Source organism: Heteronotia binoei, chromosome 5 (genome assembly GCF_032191835.1).
Source record: "Heteronotia binoei isolate CCM8104 ecotype False Entrance Well chromosome 5, APGP_CSIRO_Hbin_v1, whole genome shotgun sequence".
In the NCBI taxonomy this organism is placed as follows: Eukaryota; Metazoa; Chordata; class Lepidosauria; order Squamata; family Gekkonidae; genus Heteronotia; species Heteronotia binoei.
This window is the reverse complement of record NC_083227.1, coordinates 73943147-73963076: the sequence shown is the minus strand read 5'-3', so window position 1 is coordinate 73963076 and position 19930 is coordinate 73943147. Positions and strand designations below refer to the sequence as shown.

Below are 19930 nucleotides of genomic sequence, written 5' to 3'. Positions count from 1 at the left end.
AGCCTCCAAATGGAACCAAATGGGCCCCACCCGAACCAGTTCAGAAAGTTCAGTTCCCCATCTTTCCCAGCCATGGCTTGCTTCAGCTGGGAGAAAGGGGGCAAGGATTGGCCTGGAAGGGACTGACTTCCTTCCTTTTCCTTCCTCAAGAAAAAGGGGGGGGGATACTCTGGAAGGGACTCCCTCCCACTTTTTGCCTGGCCAAGGCTCACCCTGGTCAGGAGAAAAAGGGGTGGGATCTCCTGGGAATGTGTTTCCCATCTCCCTCTTTCCTGGCTGTGCAGCTCTCCCTGCCAGCTCAGCAGTCTTGGACCTGTAGCCTCTTTAAACCGGACTACAAGATGGAGCCCATAGAACCAGAGGCAGCTGAGCTGACACTGAGAGCCTTCTCTGCACTGGCCCAGCTGTCTCGGGCTCCCTGGGACAGCCCATTTAAAGGGGCTACTCCAAGGAACTAGCAGCTACCTCTTGCTTCCCTGGCATAGCTCCTTTAAAAGGGCTGCACCAACCTGGAGAAAGAGAGACAGGATCACCAGGAAAGAGGCTTCCCAATCGCATCTCCCTCTCTCCTGGCCATGCAGCTCTCCCCACCAAGCAGTTTTGGTCTCCATCCTAGGCTGGAAGAGGGAGCCAGAGGCAACTGAGCCAGTGAGGAGAGCTTCTGGTAAGGAGATCCACTTTCTCCTGAGAGATCCCTCCAAATTTGTTGCAACTGGCAAGAGTAGGAAATTATGTTTGTGCAGCTGTCTGATCACTTTGAATGGTTGAGTTTTCAGTTTGAGGTGCAAGTAAAATTGTAGGTTTTATATGAGTTAATACCCTAGAGGCCTGCAGTTCTGAAAGCAAATTCAGAAAAGCTCCAAGTTACCTCATTCCTGAGTAACATTGAATTGGCATCTTGCCTCTTGCTCTCCCTCCTCTCCATTTTAATATTCACATATATTTGTTTGCCACACTTTCGTTCCAGTGACAGCCCGCACAGTGAGCCAGGCGCCATTGATGAAGCAGACCATGACAACGGCACGGAGCCACATACCAGCGATGATGGTGAGTGCAGAAACAAGCAGCATAAAATTGAATCTATGAGAAGCTGCTGAGATCTGCGTGGAGAACATCAACGTGCATTTTGTTCCTAATCAAATTTCCCTGGGCTAACATATGGCTGTTCCACAGGAGAATATGTCTCTGTGTGTTTGAAATGCAAGAAAGGTACTGATAAAGTACCTTGATAGACATGAAATCAAAGTATGCCATGTAGGGGCAGATCAGGTTATCTGCTTTATTTATAATTTCATTACAGAGCATTATGGGAAGTGTCTTTATGTCCCGGTTAACAAACCTATCCTTTCCTTTTTCCATTTGGCATAGACATGACTATTATAAAAGGACTGAATTGGAAAAGAAACTGAATCTCAGCCCTGATTTCCACCATTTGGCTAAACTGTCAAAGCGATGGTCACCGATGGTTACTCTTTGGCCCACTAAGCTCCTTTTAAGAGCCCATTTGGGAATGGCGGGCTATAAATTGAAAATAATAAATAAATAAAAATCCATAATTTTACTACAGTTGGATAAGAGCAGGCTTGGAGGGAAACTTTGAGCCTGCTCCCATAAATTTAGTTTGGCTTAAAAAGGGAACTCCCAGCTACACCTGTAAATATGTTAGCCTGGATTGGAGTTTGGCTTAAAAAGGGAACTCCCAGCTACACCTGTAAATATGTTAGCCTGGATTGGAGTTCCATGACCAATGTTCCCTCTAAGCTGCAGAGTCTTGTGAGCAAAAATTCTACTTTGTGAGCTACTGACATTACGGTTGTGAGCTACTGGCATTAAAGTTGTGAGCTACTGCATAAATTAGTGTGCTCTGGGGTCATCCTTCCTGAGCTAAGACAAAAATGTGTGAACTGGAGGCTAAAAATCTGTGCACTAGCTCACACTAACTCAGCTTAGAGGGGAACACTGGTCATGACTGGTGACAAGACCTGAGTCTAGACTTTCATGCTTTATCTTGAACCCATTCCTAGGAAGAGAAATGTAGAGGCTCTATGTAAGTATAAGATTAGCTAGGAAAATACACTTTCATATTTCTTTCTAGTGTTCTGCCCAAACTCTCCTACTGATTGTTCCCAAGTATATGTGCTTTCCAGATTTGTATTTAGTTGTAGGTTTTCTCTGTCTTATTGACAATATTTGGGTGTTTTCTGAGGCTGCTCAGAAAATCCCTAAGCACCATGCCAAGACCACTAGGTTTTTCTGATGGCTTCATCTGTGCTGAAAAGAACTGCTCTGACAGATAGAGGGATGGGGGAGAGCAGCCCATACACTTCTGGTTCTCTCTGCCATCATGTTCACACATCGATTTTCTGGCTTGCAAAAGGAGGTAGGTTCAGGATAATTCCTTTTGTTGGTGACAGCTCAAACCAAGAATAGATTTCAGAAAACAGGAACGGGAGTTATTTATTCCCTGGAGGTTTTTAAAGTAAAGTTTTGAAGTAAAGTTTTAAACATAAGACTGCTGGCTGGTGGATGCTGAGGGTGATGGAGGTTTTGTGACAATAACATCCCTGGGCTGTTGTCTGTTTAGTACTATTCTAGTGTATGACCGGCCTGGTTGCCTGGGGTGCTGCCAACCTTCTGTACAGCTGCAGTATGCAGCCCAGCCATTTCCTGCCATGTGGCGAGCAGCAGCCCCAGGAGATATCATTGCCCAGGAAGGAAAAGGAAGATACCTGTAGGACACCACCAGCATGCCACTTCTGGACCCAACCTGCCTGCTTCAGCCTTTCTCCATCCAGCACAGTTAGTACCTTGTGCAAGCAGCAGTCCTGGGCTGCTGCCCTCATGACAATACACCTGGCCTGCCTGCGTCAACCTTTTGCTACCTACCACAGGCAGCATCTGTGCTGGCAAGTGTAACAAGGTCCTGGCAGAGAAGAGGTCACCCTGTGGAAGCTGCTGCTAATGCTACCATCCTGCCCATGCAGCAGGTGGAACCTGAAGGTGGCGCCATGCCAACAATGCCAGGCAAAATGGATTTCAGTAGCTCTGTGGGTACTGAATAAACCTTCTCAATGGAACCAAGACTTCCACTGCCAGCAGCTTTTCTGAGGAGTGGTTTACTCGTGAAGACCCTTAAACTAAGACAGGGAAGTTTCTTAGTCTCTTATCTCTAGAGGAGAGAGGATATGGGAAGGGGGGGGCCAGAGCAAAGAGACTTGGTGAGAAATGTAAGGAAGGTAAAAAAGACAGACTCAGCTTCTCCTGTTACCACAACTTTCTTTGATCCTTATAACTGTTCCTATATTTAGTTGTCAGGGATGCTCTAAGCTGGTCCGGCACTGAGCAGGGGTTGGACTTCCAACTCTGTGATTCTGTAATTTGTTCTCTCCCCTGAGTCGAAGCCCCACCTTGGAGCTGTTCTTGCACCCTCTTGGAACTGCTTCTCTAGATTTTTAAAGAAAGAAAGTCCCCTACAAAGCTAGACCCTCCGCATTTCTTTACAAACTGAGAAGAAAACAAAAGAGGAGGGAGGCTCCACTCAGGAGCCAACCCACCCTCCTTCTTATTTAGTTTTTCTTTGCTTTTCTTACTTTTCTTGGTTGTCCCTCCCTTTCTCTTTAAGGTTGTCTCACCAAGTGAATATGCTATGCACACTAGAACAAAAGTGTGGCAAAAACAGAGAGGGGGAAACTGCACCACACTGCCCAACTTTCTGGGTGACTCCCTTTTTTTGCTCTTGTACAGGGAACATGTTGGCACATTTATGTGTGGGTGAGGTGAAGAGGAAGCGATCATGTTTACAGCAGTGCTGGGAGAGGCTCCAACTGTCACCAGATTTTTTCTAACATGGGTGTTGGCCAATAGTGGGGTGCTGGAGGGAAGCAACATATACTGGCCACTTATCCTTCTCCTGCCTCATCACCAGCTCTGATTTAAAGGAACAGAGATTACCTTGTGGTAAGATCACTGTCTTTTGAAGGCATGGTTGAGCTTACTGCCTCCTCCCTGCAGGGATCTGATTTGAATAGTCTGTCTTTGGAGATTAATGGATCCTGCTGGCTTCCAGATGGCTCCTACTTGGAGGGATAGTGGGATAAAAACACAGTAGATAGATCCACACTGTCATGAGCCCTGACGAGGAAGAGCTGGAAGGGTTAACAGACCTGGAAGAGTTTCCAGCCAGTTCCTCAGCTGAACAAACAGCAGCTGGTCCATCAATCACTCTCCAGGCACCAGTGTTAACTGTTGAGGAGCAATCTCCTCCAAGCTCTCCTCCTCCCATCTCAAGAATTCGAAGCAGGCTCCGGAAAGAGCTTTCAGAGTGAAGACATGAGGCACGCCGATGCTTCAGGTCTCTCAGCCCTGAGTTCTAGCAGAGTCACTGCCACCCAGGGAGCAGGCTGATTGAGACTCCCATATAGCTTCCACCCAGGACCTGTGGAATCAACGAGTCTATTCTCTGGCTTGCATCCACACTCCTTCCTGATCCTAACCTGCTTGATTTCCTTGGCACTCTGACTTTTTGGATTTTGGGCATTGACTTTTGATTCTGGTTTGTAATTCTGCATTGGTGACTTGGCTCCTGCTTGACTTTTTGGACTTTGACCTTGGACTGACTTTGGACTTCTGCCTGCCTGCACCCTGAGAACATGACACACACTCTGTTTGTATACCACTGGTCAGCTCCTAGGAACATTGAAGAATGGGCAAGCCGTATATCAGGGCTAATGAGAATCAATATGAAATATCTGGTGGCACTGAAGAACACTGTGGAGGGAGCACTAAGTTCTCCTAGGTGCCAATTTCATTAATTATATTGATTTTCAGTTTGTCAATCACATCTTTTTACCAAATCATAGATTTCTGTTTTCAGTGAAAGTTCTGCCTGGAAAGCATATTGCAAACTTAAACATGAATGTATTGAATCACATATACAGCTGTCTTTCCATTGTCCCAAAGAGATATTTTAGCACAATAAGACCTATCTGTTTTTCCCTCAGAGCCCCAGAACAGGCTCAGCCCAAGGATTTTTGGATGGCTTAGGAGAATTATGCCCCCTCCACAATGTACTTCAGTTTTACCAAATATGAACCCCATTTCATAAGTGAAATAGCACTGTTTCATGATAATTTTTACTGTGTCATCTATGGTTGCCTTGGATAACCCTTGTGAGTAATCTAGTCAATACTGCTCTTGTTATTAATTGGCCTCATTTGCTTTCATTGATGTCAGTGCAGGATCTAACTCTAATTATTTATATAACACTGGGATGTTATCATGCACACTACATGATCCTTGATCTATCACATGGGCATTCTAGCCAGTCTAGGAAGGACAGAGAGGAGAATAACCAGAAAAGGAGGTGGGGCTGTAGCATTGAATAAAAATGTTCCCATAAAGCATTTTGATATTCTTCCATCTGTTCCTAACATAGCCCACAAATTAAAGTGATAATAGTTGGCACAGCCATGTTGTTTTCCTTTAAACATTTATATCCCACCTTTCTTTGTGCTTTGAGGTGACTTAGAATCAGGCCTCATTTTGAGCAGAAGCTCACAGGATTGGAGCTCTAGAACCTCTAAAATTTTATTGTTGGGAAGTTTGAGCTGCAAAGATGCAACCATGTTTCTCCTGTACAGGAAGGAGGGGATGAGGAGTTTGCATTGATAGACACTTTTAAAAGACACAGCTCTTTCCAAAAGAACTTTGTCTTGGGCATCAGTGAGAAATAATAACCTTGGAGCCACAGGTGCCATTTAAATTTATTTCATTGATTAAAAGAACATCACTGCGGAATCCTACCTGCAGCGTGACTATGTGCATGTCTGCTGTATGTTTACTGAAAAGCATGTGTAATGTTAATATTTTTCATTTGGTGCTGCACATATACTGTATAATGTCGCTGTCCTATTGAGGCATATGATGGGGAGATGACATAAATGGTTCTAATTATCGATTGATACAAAAATGTCATAAGAGGAGGAGCGAGAACAAAGGATAATTTGGATAATTGAAGATGGATGTTTAAAGGGAGGATGGGAGGGAGATGTCAGCCTTAATTTTTCAGCTGTGGTGACAAACAGGCTACTTCAACTGAAAATCAAGGCAAGCAAGCTTCCATTTAGGCAATTTTATGCCTGAATGGTTACATTAATAGTTCTGATTGGAGTTTCTGGGTGATTAACCATGACACAAGCATAGAGAGGAAGAGCTGTTTTGTTTTATGAATTTACATATCCTTTCCCAGTGCTCCTAGTGTGTAGCCCCTCTGAGAAATTCAATATTTTATCTTCATCTTGATACTTCCAGAATGGCTACCACTAATATCTCATTCTGAGTTCATCTTTCAATTCTGCTGATTACTACCCCATGCTACCTCACTTGAGCAGGACAAAGATATATGATTTAGGTAAGATGCCTTATGCTATGCTGTTGCCCTAGATAGGTATGGAGTGGTGCTGAATTCTAGCAGCTGTTCTGGGTTCTGAAAATGTTCAAAACTCCTCTGGAAGTTCGCAGTTCAGATAGTATGGCATTTTATTACCTTGCCATCTGGTGGTCATAGACAAACTGCCTTTGAATAAATGGCAATTCCATTTAGCTATCATGATAAACCCTACCCTTTCTGATGATACCTTAAAAAAAAGTCTTGGTTTAGGCTGGAGATAATGGCAAGCTAGTCAGAAATTTTAAAGATGGTTTGATTGTGATGATTCCGCTTTTACCCCTGTATATTGGTTCAGTTCAGACACAATACAACACCACAGTTTAACACCACAGACACAACACAACACCACTTTGCCTACAGCAATTGTCTGAATGCAGGCCATTCTACTAAGTATGGCTAATTAAGGTCTATCTAACAAGGATCTGCAGCCAAAGTCCGAAGTTTATTAACACACCTAAACTTAACTATGAATACTTGAAAGAGCCTTATACTGAGGCAGACCATTGGTCTGTCCAGTCAGTATTGACTGACAGCAGCTCTCCAGGGTCTCAGAAGTATTTCATATCACACACTCCCTTTTTTTCTCCTGCCTAATTGCCACGCATGCAAAACCACAGGTGCCTAGATGAAAGTTAATTAAGCATGTATTGAATGGTCTGAGGAGTGACACTTTGATGCATTACCTTGACATGCTGTTGTGAAGATTTGTTTGTCTAATCCTGTAAGAATGCCTTTTTTTTTGTTTCAGTCTGTAATTTGCATAGTCATATGAGTAATTTCTAGGCAAGGACAAATTAAAAGTGAGGAAGCTGGCCCATCAGAAGGGTATCCTCATTTCTCATCAGTATTTGGCATTAGGTGAGCTGCTATGAGTATGTCTCAATGCTGATATATGCAGTATTGGCTACGTTTAATAAATGCCTTGGTCAATTATCCCAGTAGATCCAAAAGTTCTGCTTTTAGAACAGGGTGCAAGGATGTATGTAGGCATGTTAGCATTTGCATCCTTTTTGCCTTTTAGAGGTTATTCGTGACATAGCCTTGGGAAAACAGACTACTAATTCTGTGTAGTACAAGCAGACTGTCATAATCACCATTCTAAACTTCAGGGTCAGAATGCCTGGATCAGATGAATAAGCAGTTTCTAGAAATGCTTTCTTTGACTCATATGCAGAAAATGTGTACCAAGAAATCTGCAGAAAATAACTATACATGTCAGTATGAGCAGAACCGAATTATGTGACCCTGAAATGCGACTGAAGTGCAGTTTGAGGGACCAGTTTTAGATATGGAGTGATGAGCTTGTATAATTACTGGTCTAGGTACATAATGTGATTTGATCTTGAGAGCCAGTTTGGTGTAATGGTGAAGTGCATGGGCTCTAATCTGGGAGAACTGGGTTTGATTCCCCACTCCACCACATGCAGCTGCTGGGTGACCTTAGGCCAGTTACAAGTTCTCTCAGAGCTATTCTTTCAAGAGCAGCACCTACCTACCTCACAGGGTGTCTGTTGTGGGAAGGAGATTATGAGCTGCTCTGAGACTCTGATTGAAGGGTGAGGTATAAATCCAATCTCCTCTTCTTCTCTGGAGCTTAAATGGATTTGGACCTATCAAGGTTCTAGACCCCTTAAGATCATACTCAGAGTAGAGAAGAAGGATAAAATAAACTTACTTAAATTGATATCTAACAACACAGCAGTAAAGGTTTGAGGCTGGTCACAGTATCCTTTGCTAAGGCAAAGTAATCTTGATCAATAACAGAAGTACTGAGTGCATTTAAATTGTTTTGATAAATTTCTGCTTTTCACTGTTGTATAGATCTTCTTTCATAATTCTTTGTTTCTGCATCCTCAAGGGATGCTAAGAAGAGCAGAATTTTACTTATTAGGAGGTGGAATACTTGGAGGTGGAATGAAGAAGCATCTTCAGGATCAGGGGCAGAATCAGCCATATTTAGAGATACATTATCTTCTGGCCTACAGTAATAATCTGTTTTCTGATTAAATTTCTTATAATTTGCCTTCCTTCCATCTTCTCTGCTTTTCAGAAGTGGAGCAGATTGAAGCCATTGCAAAGTTTGACTACATTGGGCGGTCTCCACGTGAGTTGTCCTTCAAGAAAGGAGCCTCCCTTCTTTTGTACCACCGGGCCTCTGAAGATTGGTGGGAAGGTCGTCATAATGGCGTGGATGGTCTCATACCCCATCAGTACATAGTGGTACAAGACATGTGAGTGGGAAGAAGTTCGCCGCACAGAGTGTATTGTTTTTCTTTGTGTTCAGGTTGCAGGTATGATATGAAGCTTGCTGGGTTTTTCTTTTGTTGCATCTTTCGTAGGGTAAAACTGAAATAGGAGTTGATTTATACTCCACTTTTTTCCCTCTGTCCTGTTTTGTTTTCCAGTAGAATTTGTTTTTCAAGCCACTAACAATTGCATCTCAGACAGAGCAGTGTTTGTCTTTCTGAACAGCAGGCAAGTAGAGAATATCAGAGCCAGCATCAGGAGCAAGAAAATGTTGGTGTGCTCTGTTATGCCTGTCATTGCTTATTTCGGGGAAGCTGCATCCAGGATTTTTTTGAATATTCTAGACATAAGAACATAGAACATAAGAACATAAGAGAAGCCATGTTAGATCAGGCCAATGGCCCATCCAGTCCAACATTCTGTGTCACACAGCGGCCAAATATATATATATATATATATATATATATATATATATATATATATATATATATATATATATATATATATATATATATATACACACACACACACACACACTGTGGCTAATAGCCACTGATGGACCTCTGCTCCATATTTTTATCTAACCCCTTCTTGAAGGTGGCTATGCTTGTGGACGCCACCACCTCCTGTGGCAGTGAATCCCACATGTTAATCACCCTTTGGGTGAAGAAGTACTTCCTTTTATCCGTTTTAACCTGTCTGCTCAGCAATTTCATCGAATGCCCACGAGTTCTTGTATTGTGAGAAAGGGAGAAAAGTACTTCTTTCTCTACATTCTCCATCCCATGCATTATCTTGTAAACTTCTATCATGTCACCCCTCAGTCGACGTTTCTCCAAGCTAAAGAGCCCTAAGCGTTTCAACTTTTCTTCATAGGGAAGGTGTTCCAGCCCTTTAATCATTTTAGTTGCCCTTTTCTGAACTTTCTCCAATGCTATAATATCCTTTTTGAGGTGCGGCGACCAGAACTGCACACAGTACTCCAAATGAGACCGCACCATCGATTTATACAGAGGCATTATGATACTGGCTGATTTGTTTTCAATTCCCTTCCTAATAATTCCCAGCATGGCGTTGGCCTTTTTTATTGCAAACGCACACTGTCTTGACATTTTCAGTGAATTATCTACCATGACCCCAAGATCTCTCTCTTGGTTTGTCTCTGCCAGTTCACACCCCATCAACTTGTATTTGTAGCTGGGATTCTTGGCCCCAATGTGCATTACTTTGCACTTGGCCACATTGAACCGCATCTGCCACGTTGACGCCCACTCACCCAGCCACCTTTCTTTTCTTAGAGCCAAGCCACCTTTCTTTTCTTAGTTGGACAACTATTATCCAGATAGCAGTGGGGCTGATTTGCCTATACAAAGCAGAATGTTCACCAGTGGGCTTCAGGTAGCTCATTTACAAATGAACTAGTTTTCAGGATGTTTTCTTGTAACTCTGCAGACTTTATAGAGAATGACACAATCAAACAAACAAAAACTCCTCAGAAATAATTGTGCTTTTGGTTCATTTCATCCCGATTGTAGTTTTCAGTGTTTCTCAAATCTAGAGAACTACTGTTATAGACCTTGCAAACAATTCAACATGCATTTGCTGTCTTTAAATACCCCAGCATCCAATACCAACTAGTCTCTGCCTTTGAGCAGTGCATTTATCATAAATAAATGCCGGTAGCAAATGCATCTCCTGTTAAGGAGCAGCAGCCCTGTTGCATGGCCCAAAGTTCTCTCCTTCCAGGAGTTATATGATATCTCATAGTTTTATGACAAAAAAAGACAATTCCCTAGTCTTTTTGTTTTCATAAATAACCATATTTTGAATTGTGTGACTGGTGATATTTATTTGTTCAAGAAAAGCTCAGGAAAGAGACATATGATTAGAAGTGTTGTGGTGGGGGAAGGAGCAAGTTTTAGGACTCAAGTGGCTGTATATTTACTTAGAAAATGTATGTGCCATTCCTGAACTAGCTAGCCTGAATGCCCAAACGGGTGGCTGATGCAGGTAAACTGTAGATAGACTTCTTGAGGTCGACACTAACAATTTTTCCCACGGCCCATAAAAATGAAATGGTTAGTTTTCCCTTTCAATCAAGATATAAATAGCCAGGTTAGATTGAAGCTGCTTCTTTGTCTTCTTTTTTTTGGTTGCTGTGTTTGCCTCTCTGGAGCCTATTGCTAGACAGTGATAGCTCAAGGTATGAAAATTCCAAGTATTGTCTTCAGTGCCATGCCAGGACTCTGGAAAAGAACGGGGTTTCCCCTTCCCTTTTGGGGTACATCTATATTCAGCATTTTAGCTTTCAAATTTCATATGGAAAAGACTGTTTTGATTAATGTTTAACTACAAAAACCCTGCAATTTGGTTTAATGAAACAGGCCTTTCCCTAAATTGTTGAAAGAGGAAGTAGGATGAAGTAGATCCATATAATGCATGCCACCATGAGGGGCATTTGTTAATCCAGACTGATTTAGACCCCTCCTTTCTGATGCATTTTTTTTCTTTTCCCGAATATTTCTCCTTTTTTGTATTCCTTCCTCATTACATACACCAACTGCCAATTCTTTTGATTTGAGAAACGTTAGCAATGATATGCTTCTCTTTCCCAATCATCATCCTCTTGGTCATTTGAACAAAAGTGTATGCTTTGGGGTCTGTTACTGGTTTGCAGGGGCTTGTCTGAGTTGAAGAAATAAGTGGGCTATATTGTGGAAAAGCAAACCCTTTTTGTGGTAGCTATGTCTTAGCTCTCCTTGATGGAATCTGCCCTATTTGCAAGCACTGCTGTCAACAGAGATCCTAGGCACAGGTATGAAGGAAGCACTAACAAGCAGAACTCCTCACTCAGACATCTGACATGAGGGGATTTGCCCTGGCTTGACAGAGGGTTTCATTATTCATAGGGATGATGCATTCTCCGACAGCCTGAGCCAGAAGGCAGACAGTGAGGCAAGCAGCGGACCCCTGTTGGACGATAAAGCCTCGTCAAAGAATGACCTCCAGTCTCCAACAGATCACATTCCAGACTATGGATTTGGGGGAGTAATGGGACGGTAGGAAACTGTTCTGAATATGGGTTTTGGGGAGTGACAGCAGGTTGGGAAACTGATTTTTTCTGATACAGATACCTCATCTTTCTGGAAAAGTTTAAATGCATGGATTGTGTGAAATATAGGACACAGATGCTCAGCTTGCACCATACTTAAACCAGAAGGGCTCTGCAAAGATAGGTAATTTAGTTGCTTGGGGCAGTGATTTCATGACCCTCTTGACTTTTCTCATAGGGTACGACTGAGATCGGATGGAGCTGCAATCCCTCGGCGGCGGAGTGGAGGAGACACACACAGCCCCCCACGAGGGATTGGCCCTGGAATAGACACCCCTCCTCGAGCAGCTGCGTGCCCCAGCAGCCCTCATATTTTGCCACTGAACAGAGGCAGGATCGAGAGCCCGGAGAAGCGCAGGATGGCAACATTTGGCAGCGCTGGCAGCATCAATTATCCAGACAGGAAAGCTATGACAGACAGCCACCCATTGAGGCCTGCTTGCAGCTCAACTCGGCACAGCAGTCTTGGGGATCAGAAATCACTAGAAGCAGAAGCATTGGCAGAGGTAAAGGAGATCCTTATAAAAGAGTTACATATTGTGAACATATGAGCCTCTATATTTAGGGGGCAGAATTGCGGGGTTCCACTCAAGCCCGTGTTAAGCCATTGAGAGTGGCCTGCATAATATGCCATTGTAGCTGTTGACTGAAGTATGTGAATGAAGCCCAACAGTATTTGCAGTACTGCTAGGTGGGTCTAGTTGACTCTTGGCTGGAGTGAAGGCTACTGCTCACCCAGAATGCCTCCGATGCCCATCACTTTCAGGATCCTAATCAAGTGTCCTAACATATTAGGCTGCTGTAATTTTTTTTAGTCATAAAAATGCTGTTTTTAAGTACTTCCTTTCCAGTGAAATAAGTTTTCTGGGGAGTTTTCAGCAGACTTGTAAGGCAGGCAGAATGAAGAGTAAACAAGCTTGTGATGTATGCCAGGCCAAGGCAGAATGTAACTTGAATGAATTAGAAGGAACAAAATGTGGGCAAAGAGCATGCTTAGTTTTCCTTAACGAAGCCCTGAATTTCATCCCATTTTTACAGGTTGGGACACTCAGAACCTCTGAGCAGTTGTCTTGTATATTGCTCAAAACAGGATTGCTCGGGATGGCTGAATGAGGGGGGAGGAGACATTGGGGTATCTTAGGGGAAAATGTTAAGTGCTCCATTACATTGACAGCTGGCAGTTAGGTTTTTGTAACGTAATGAGTCAGCTGGGCTGGGGGAAGAAGCTGGGTTTGGTAATGTTTTAGTATACTGGATAACTTTATTCAGCATGGTCAAGGCTGTGAGTAACTGTATCCAGATCTAGAAATGGGCTGGGTGTTGTACAGCTGAGGATCCTTGCTTTCTTGTCCTAGATCTGGAATAATATGTTGGAGAAGATACTGCTTGTTGACCAGACAAGGGAAGCAGACCAAGCTCCCAGTTTTTATATATAGCCAGACCAATTGAGAAGGCTTCACAATAGCCATGACTTGGATAGCCCAGGCAAGCCCAATCTCGTGAGATCTTGGAAGCTAAGCAGGGCTGACCCTGGCAAGTAATTGGATTGGAGGCCTCCAAGGAACACCAAGGTTGGGATGGAGGGGCAGGCAATAGCAGGCCACCTCTCAGTAGGGGTCACCAGAAGTCAAGCATGACTTCCAAGCATGCATGTGCGCGCACGCACACACACACACACACAAAATACTCACTGAGAGAGAAGGCTTTGTAGTCCTTGCCAGTTGCAGGGGACTATGCTGCACCCCCCACCACCACCCCATTCCCTTCTGTACATGAAGAGAGCTCTGAGGCCTGATCTCCAGTGTCTTAGGTAGCTTGCTAAGCAAAGGCTATAACTTTGTATTCCTAGAAGTATATGAGGATTCCAATTCCTCATTTCCCTCTTTAAATTAATGTAGCAGGAGAGCTGGCAGGTGCTAATGGGGTGCATAATATTTCCTACTGCAGACCTTTCACTGAAAATGCTTCTCTCTTAGCCCCATTCAAGCCTCAGAGCTTCTGGCACTCACTTGGAGCTATTGGAGATTAGTGACAAAGATTTTGAGTACAAATAAATGATACTGAGCTTGACTCAGCACTGTAAAATGGTTATGTGGCTCATGGCTTATAGTTAAGCTGTTCTGAGTGTATTGATTGAAAAGCACAAGACAAACCACTTTATTGTAATTTCTCAGAAGATTTGAAAGCAGGCTGTAATGGGCGAGATGATACATTGGAAACTTGACTGCTGAAGTCCTCCTCATATTTGATCTCAGTGAATTCTGAATATTGCAGATGTGTCAGGCCATGTGTTACTTCCTCACATACTGCATTTGTCTCAGGTATATGTGTATATATGAGTAATTCCTGCATCTACAAAAAAAAAAAAATCTCATAGGGGATTCCTGAACTGAGATGCAGTTAATTGAATACTTTTTGTGTCATCATTCATTTCAGTAAGAACTGAAATGACAGAAGGATGCTCACTTGACAATTAACAAACAGTAACATAGAAAGATACAAGGTAGTTGAGATCCAATACTTCATTTTGTTTCATTTCATAAATCCAAAATAGCAAGTAGCTGTGTTTACAATGCACTAGGGACTGAGTGGGGGGACAGTTTTCCCTGAAGCTCTTTTTGTGTGTGTGTGGTGGTGCTGAGAACCAGCATCTTTTTTGGGGGGGGGGGGGCTCTCCCAAGGCCCGGGAGAACTGGTGGGACCTGGCACGACCTGATACATGAATACAGGCACTTTTTAAAAAAGAAGAAAAGCACTAGCTTCCCTCAAACTCTTAGGCTGCATAGACTGTGGAAATGTGGGTGGTGCTGTTTATTTTAAGACTAACACTTAAGCTTTTCAAACCTTTCAGCCTTTTACTATGTGGGCTGTTGACTGATTGATTATGTTGTCACTTTGTTGCTTGTTGTTACGCTGATACTTTCACCATACTAACCTTATGGTGTTAATGCTTTGGATTTCTAAAGACGAATGCCAGTTGTTTTGCTGTACTATGGATTGTCTTCATGTCCTTCCTTAAGAGAAATGGAGACTTTTGCTTTGATTGAAATGGCTTTTCCTTTTTGCCTAATGTTTCATTTGCACAGCAGCAAGCCAAATAAAATATCAGTGCTTTCTTTGCATAGCAGTGGGATCTCTTTGTCTGATGCTGTACAGATTGCCATTATAAGAAATTAGTAATTGTTTGTGTAGGCCATTATTTCTAGTGTGGGTGCAGAGGCCAGCAGAGAAGGAAATTCAAAATGAGTCAGACAAGCCTTCTGTTAGCAGGTTGACAGCTAACTACCTTAATATAGAGTGTTGCCTATTACATTTGTCATAAAAAGGTAGGGGGGGATAAGAGTCCTCCAAGCTCATCAAATTCCATTCTGAAACTGCTTTCCAGAAAAGATCATTTTTCAGGTAGCCAAGATGTAAGGCAGTTGGGGGGTGGGGGGATAGAGACATAATAGATAAAAATTTTATGCACAGGGTTGACAAAGAGAACTTTCTCTTCTTCTCCCGAAATACTAGAATGTGAGGGCACCAATGAAGCTGATAGGCAGTAGATTCAGGATGGGCAAAAGGAAATACTTCTTTATACGATTAGTGATTAAAATCTGAAATTCGCTGCCAGAGGATGTAGTGATGGCCAGAGGCATAGGCAGCTTCTAATGAGGGATTTAGACAGATTAATGGAGAATAGGTCTTTTAGGTAACTAAAGGGGGGAGGCTCAGTGCTCAGAGGCAGTAAACCTTTGCATATCAGTGCCAGGAGGCAACATCAGGGGAAGGCCTCAGCCTCTCTATAACTTGTTGATTCTCCAAACAAACTGGTTGGCCACTATGTGAGACAGGATGTTGGACTAGATGGACTACTGGTCTGATCCAGTGTTCTTATGCTAAGAAGGTTGTGGGGGGAGAGAGAAAAGAAAATAGAGTGGAGAAGAGTAAGAACAAGAAGCTAATGAAAGAAGTGTAGGTGTCAAGTATCTCTATATTAAATGAGATTACCTTTGGCATATTGTCAACGAATGTGAAAAAAAATCCAAATGATTGCTCAGTTGAGCTTGCCTGAAACAGCAGTTGCTTGAGAACAGCCAAGGATGCTGTGTTGAAAGTTTTGGGGTTTTTTTAATTGTTTCAGTTGAAGTGTTGCTTCAGTAATGATTATTCCTCTTCTGTATGTATAATCCAAAAATTATTGGTGTATTTTTTGTTTTTGAAGAAAAAAACACATCGGTCAATTTGATCTACCAAAGCAGGCCAAGTCCATTACTCATGAACTGCTATCAAATGTTACTTTCTAGAGTTTAGTCAAGTTTTATGCCAAGACCTGTCTTTCAGATTTGCTTTCTACCGAGTACAACAGAAATTGCTTAATTGTTGAGTGCTGCATACTTTCCTGAATGCCAGGAACATTCCTTAGTGCCAGGAGATAGATCCGGGTGGGTAGCCATGTTGGTCTGAAGCAGTAGAACAAAGCAGGAGTCAAGTTTCACCTTAAAGGTGCAGCTTGACTCCTGCTTTGTTAATGTCAGGAGTTTAAGGAAAAGGACAATATTCATTCTTATCTTTTACTTATGATATGCTAATTTTAATACCAAACATTTTATTTTTCTTAAATGAGTTATTAAAACAGTAACTACTACAAGTGGGAAGAATTGCCAAATACATCTCATTTTGTATTCACTTGTGGAAATAAAATGTAAATGTAAAAATAGTAAAAGTAAACTTTGCAGCATAAATATTTATGTACAAAATTTATATCTCACCTTTCTGCCCTCACAATCAAAACAAATTAAAACATATGTTATATAAAATCACATTTAAAAGTCATTAAAACCAGTGCCCCATCAAACACAGACCATTAAGTCAAGAGCTAAAATACATATAAGGACATAAAAACAACAATTAAAACATTAGTCAGGAAGGGGGATCACTGAGGGAATGCCGGATAAGACAAAAAAATAGTATCTGCTTATTTACCGACATACTGACTTGTGATCAGGATCACTGCCAGAGCATAATTGTCCAATGAGATATTTTGTAAACACATTTTGGTCTAACGTTAACTACATGACAAAATCATTGTGCTAGCATATTGTAAATGAAAAGTGAAACCCAGAGATTGCTTTCTGTAAGTGCATGGAAACTGTTTGCCTACTTCAGCACAGCACAAATCCTTTACCAGTGCTTCCACTAATGCCAGAATAGCACAACTGTTTTTGTTCCACTCCTGGTTCTTTGGTCCCAACCCTATTTCTGCTGGGGCCAAGAAAGTGGTGTTGAGAAATAAGTGCATCAGTAAAGCTGCAATGCAAATACAGTTACTGTCTTTTTGTTTGCATTTGTTGTGTTTGCAGGACATTGAGAAGACTATGAGTACAGCGCTGAATGAACTGCGTGAGCTTGAAAGACAAAATACTGTGAAGCAAGCCCCTGATGTTGTTCTGGACACCCTTGAACCAATGAAGAACCCACAGATAGGTTCTGTCAACTCTGAACCTGCCAGTCCCCTTCATACCATCATGATCAGGGATCCAGATGCTGCCATGAGACGTAGCAGCAGCTCTACCACTGAAATGATGACTACTTTTAAGCCCGCCCTCTCTGCTCGGCTTGCAGGAGCTCAGCTTAGACCACCACCCATGAGACCCATCAGGCCAGTCGTTCAGCATCGATCAAGTAGCAGTAGCAGCTCAGGAATGGGTAGTCCTGCAGTGACGCCCACAGAGAAGATCTTCCCTAACAGCTCCTCAGATAAATCTGGCACCATGTAGCTTGCACCATCCCAAGGGAATCTTGACTGGGAAAAGGGTTGACCCTTCCTGGCTTTCATGATTTGGGACAGAAGCTGAGATTGTACAAATGATGTCATGAAACGAAAAGGAAATGAAATTACTTTTGTGGAAAGAATGGCGCTGGGAACTGTTGCTGAGGCTAAAAGATGTCATAATAGTTACACGTTCATCAAGTTTGCTGGAAAGCTGTACAGCCAAATAAGATGGCCATTTTATGTATTACCACTGGAAACATACAAGTCTGTGTAGAAGTATATATGGAACTGTACATAGCCCAGTAACATTTTAGTAGATTTACCTCAGAAATTCACCCTTAGACTTATGTTAGAGAAAGTTTTTGTGCGTGTGTGCGTGTGTGGGTTATGCAGCAACTGTGCATTAAGCAATAGAAGATTGGTCAGTCCTGGAAATCATACATTTCATACCAGTTTGGCTTTAGAGTCACTAACAAGAGATAACATATGGGTTTGGCTCAACTGTTGCCCTGCAAATATTGAAGTGCATCTGAAGATCAAGTCCGTCCTGCTAGAGGGACAGATTTAACAATCTTCAAAGTCATCTCTTAAGAGTGCTTCATTGAAATGTGGAAACTCTGTGGTCATTTCCTGGTTGGAAGAATTATACCACCTGTGGATACACAGAAATGAAAAGTAGTACACCTTCCCTTTCAGGGAAGAGGGAACCTCAGATTTTCTGTACGTACTTCATGTTGTAGCACAGTATTAAGTGTGTACAAAAGAAACTCAAACCTGTCTTGAAGATTTCAAAACAGAAGAGGACTCTGAAGTAACCTGTGGTTGATAACAATAAATAAATAGGCTAACTTATATAGTGTTTGAAATATTTATTCCCTCCCTTTTTGCTAATGATTCCTTTGGGTGGGGGAGACTGGATTAAAACAGGCAAGGAAGCTTGGGTAGATTCACCTTCACTTTCATATTATGCAGCAGCTGCACACCAGAGTCTTGATTCAGACTCCTCTGTCCCTTGCATGAAGAGCATGAGCCATATTTGACAATGTCAGACACATAATGGATCTGATGAGGTGAAAAACTGCACTTTCTGTACTGTATTATATAACAATATACAACAATTTGGGTTTATGAAAAATGAACATCCTTCTTTCCCTCTCTAAACAGTTAAGAATTAAAATGCACAGAGTGAACTTAGAGTTGCATGATGATAGCCAGGCCTTTTTCTCATTTCACTGAATTCAAGACTCTTCTTGCTGCTATTTTTGTTTTTGTCCTTTGGGGACAGATTTTTGTAATATCCCACCCTTTGACTGAGCTAGTATTAACATTTTAAATACCATTGTATAGTTTTACCATTACATTTTGACAAATCTCTTTCAAACTGGACCCTTAAATAACCCAGGACATTTCTTTTACCTCTTGGTACCTCTTGGCTTAATTTTGCAATGGCCATCATTTCGAAAAGAAGCTAATCATTTTTTTCTTCTTCTTCCAGTAGGCTTTGGCTTTAAGGACCTTTGTTTTCTTACAAAACTTCATGGTGTATTGCACCTTGAATTTTGTTTTATGTTGCCTAACTTAAACCCTACCAAGAAGCAGTAATACTATGATTTTTATATATACTGGATTTTTATATATACTGGATATATATATCCAGAACCCCATCTGTATGCATAAATCATACCAGCCAAATGGTGGTAGAAGATATAAAATGAACATGTGCAATCTTGTTCTCCTTTCCTATATCTAGTATGCAAGCATGTTTCATTCCAAGTGCCCTCTTCTCTTAACTGCCCCCTTGCCTGTTCTAGCCTGTTTATATATTGCTGTACATGCTTAAATGCTGGAAAGTAACTGCTAAAAATGTAATCTGTTTTTTTAAAGGCTAAAGTTTAGCTGAGACCCAGCAACACTCATCAAATTTTTGCACTTAGTAGTTTGCTCAACGTAACAAGAAAGACATCAATACAAATGAAAACCATTCTTCCCCTCCCCCCTCCAAATCTTGACTTTCCCATCTGCAGTGAGAAGGGAAGTGCTATATGTTAGAGATTCTATTCTTGCTTCTAAATGTATTGTTGCAAGGGAAAATGGTGTTTACTTATATGTCCACTAATGTAGGCATTCGTAATTGCCACAGTTAGTTTATAGTGGAGTTCAGAATCTCTGCCCAACCCACTTTCATTCATGGAATGCTTCTAATCTGCCCTTGCCCTGATATTCCACACTCCCCTTGCCTTTCCTAGCTTTAGAATAACCCAGGGGTCATTATAAAAGCAGATGTTCAGTTTGTTATAGTAACGACCCAGCAAATGTGGTTTTCTGGGTGAGGAGAAGAAAAAAGAGATAGCCATTTGGCAAACTG

General features: G+C 42.0%; 1 protein-coding gene across 2 annotated transcripts in view; it reads left to right on the top strand.

Annotated features, from left to right (window-relative positions):
• The window catches only part of SRGAP3 (SLIT-ROBO Rho GTPase activating protein 3), a 303414-nt gene extending 284997 nt beyond the window's left edge, over positions 1-18417 (top strand). For both annotated transcript variants that reach the window (XM_060239606.1, XM_060239607.1), the window contains exons 18-22: positions 968-1047; positions 8499-8679; positions 11605-11754; positions 11986-12313; positions 17153-18417. In XM_060239606.1, coding sequence (XP_060095589.1) covers positions 968-1047; positions 8499-8679; positions 11605-11754; positions 11986-12313; positions 17153-17569 — 1156 coding nt within the window. In that variant the 3' untranslated portion in view covers positions 17570-18417. The remainder of the gene's footprint in view (positions 1-967; positions 1048-8498; positions 8680-11604; positions 11755-11985; positions 12314-17152) is intronic.
• Positions 18418-19930: the final 1513 nt, after the last annotated feature.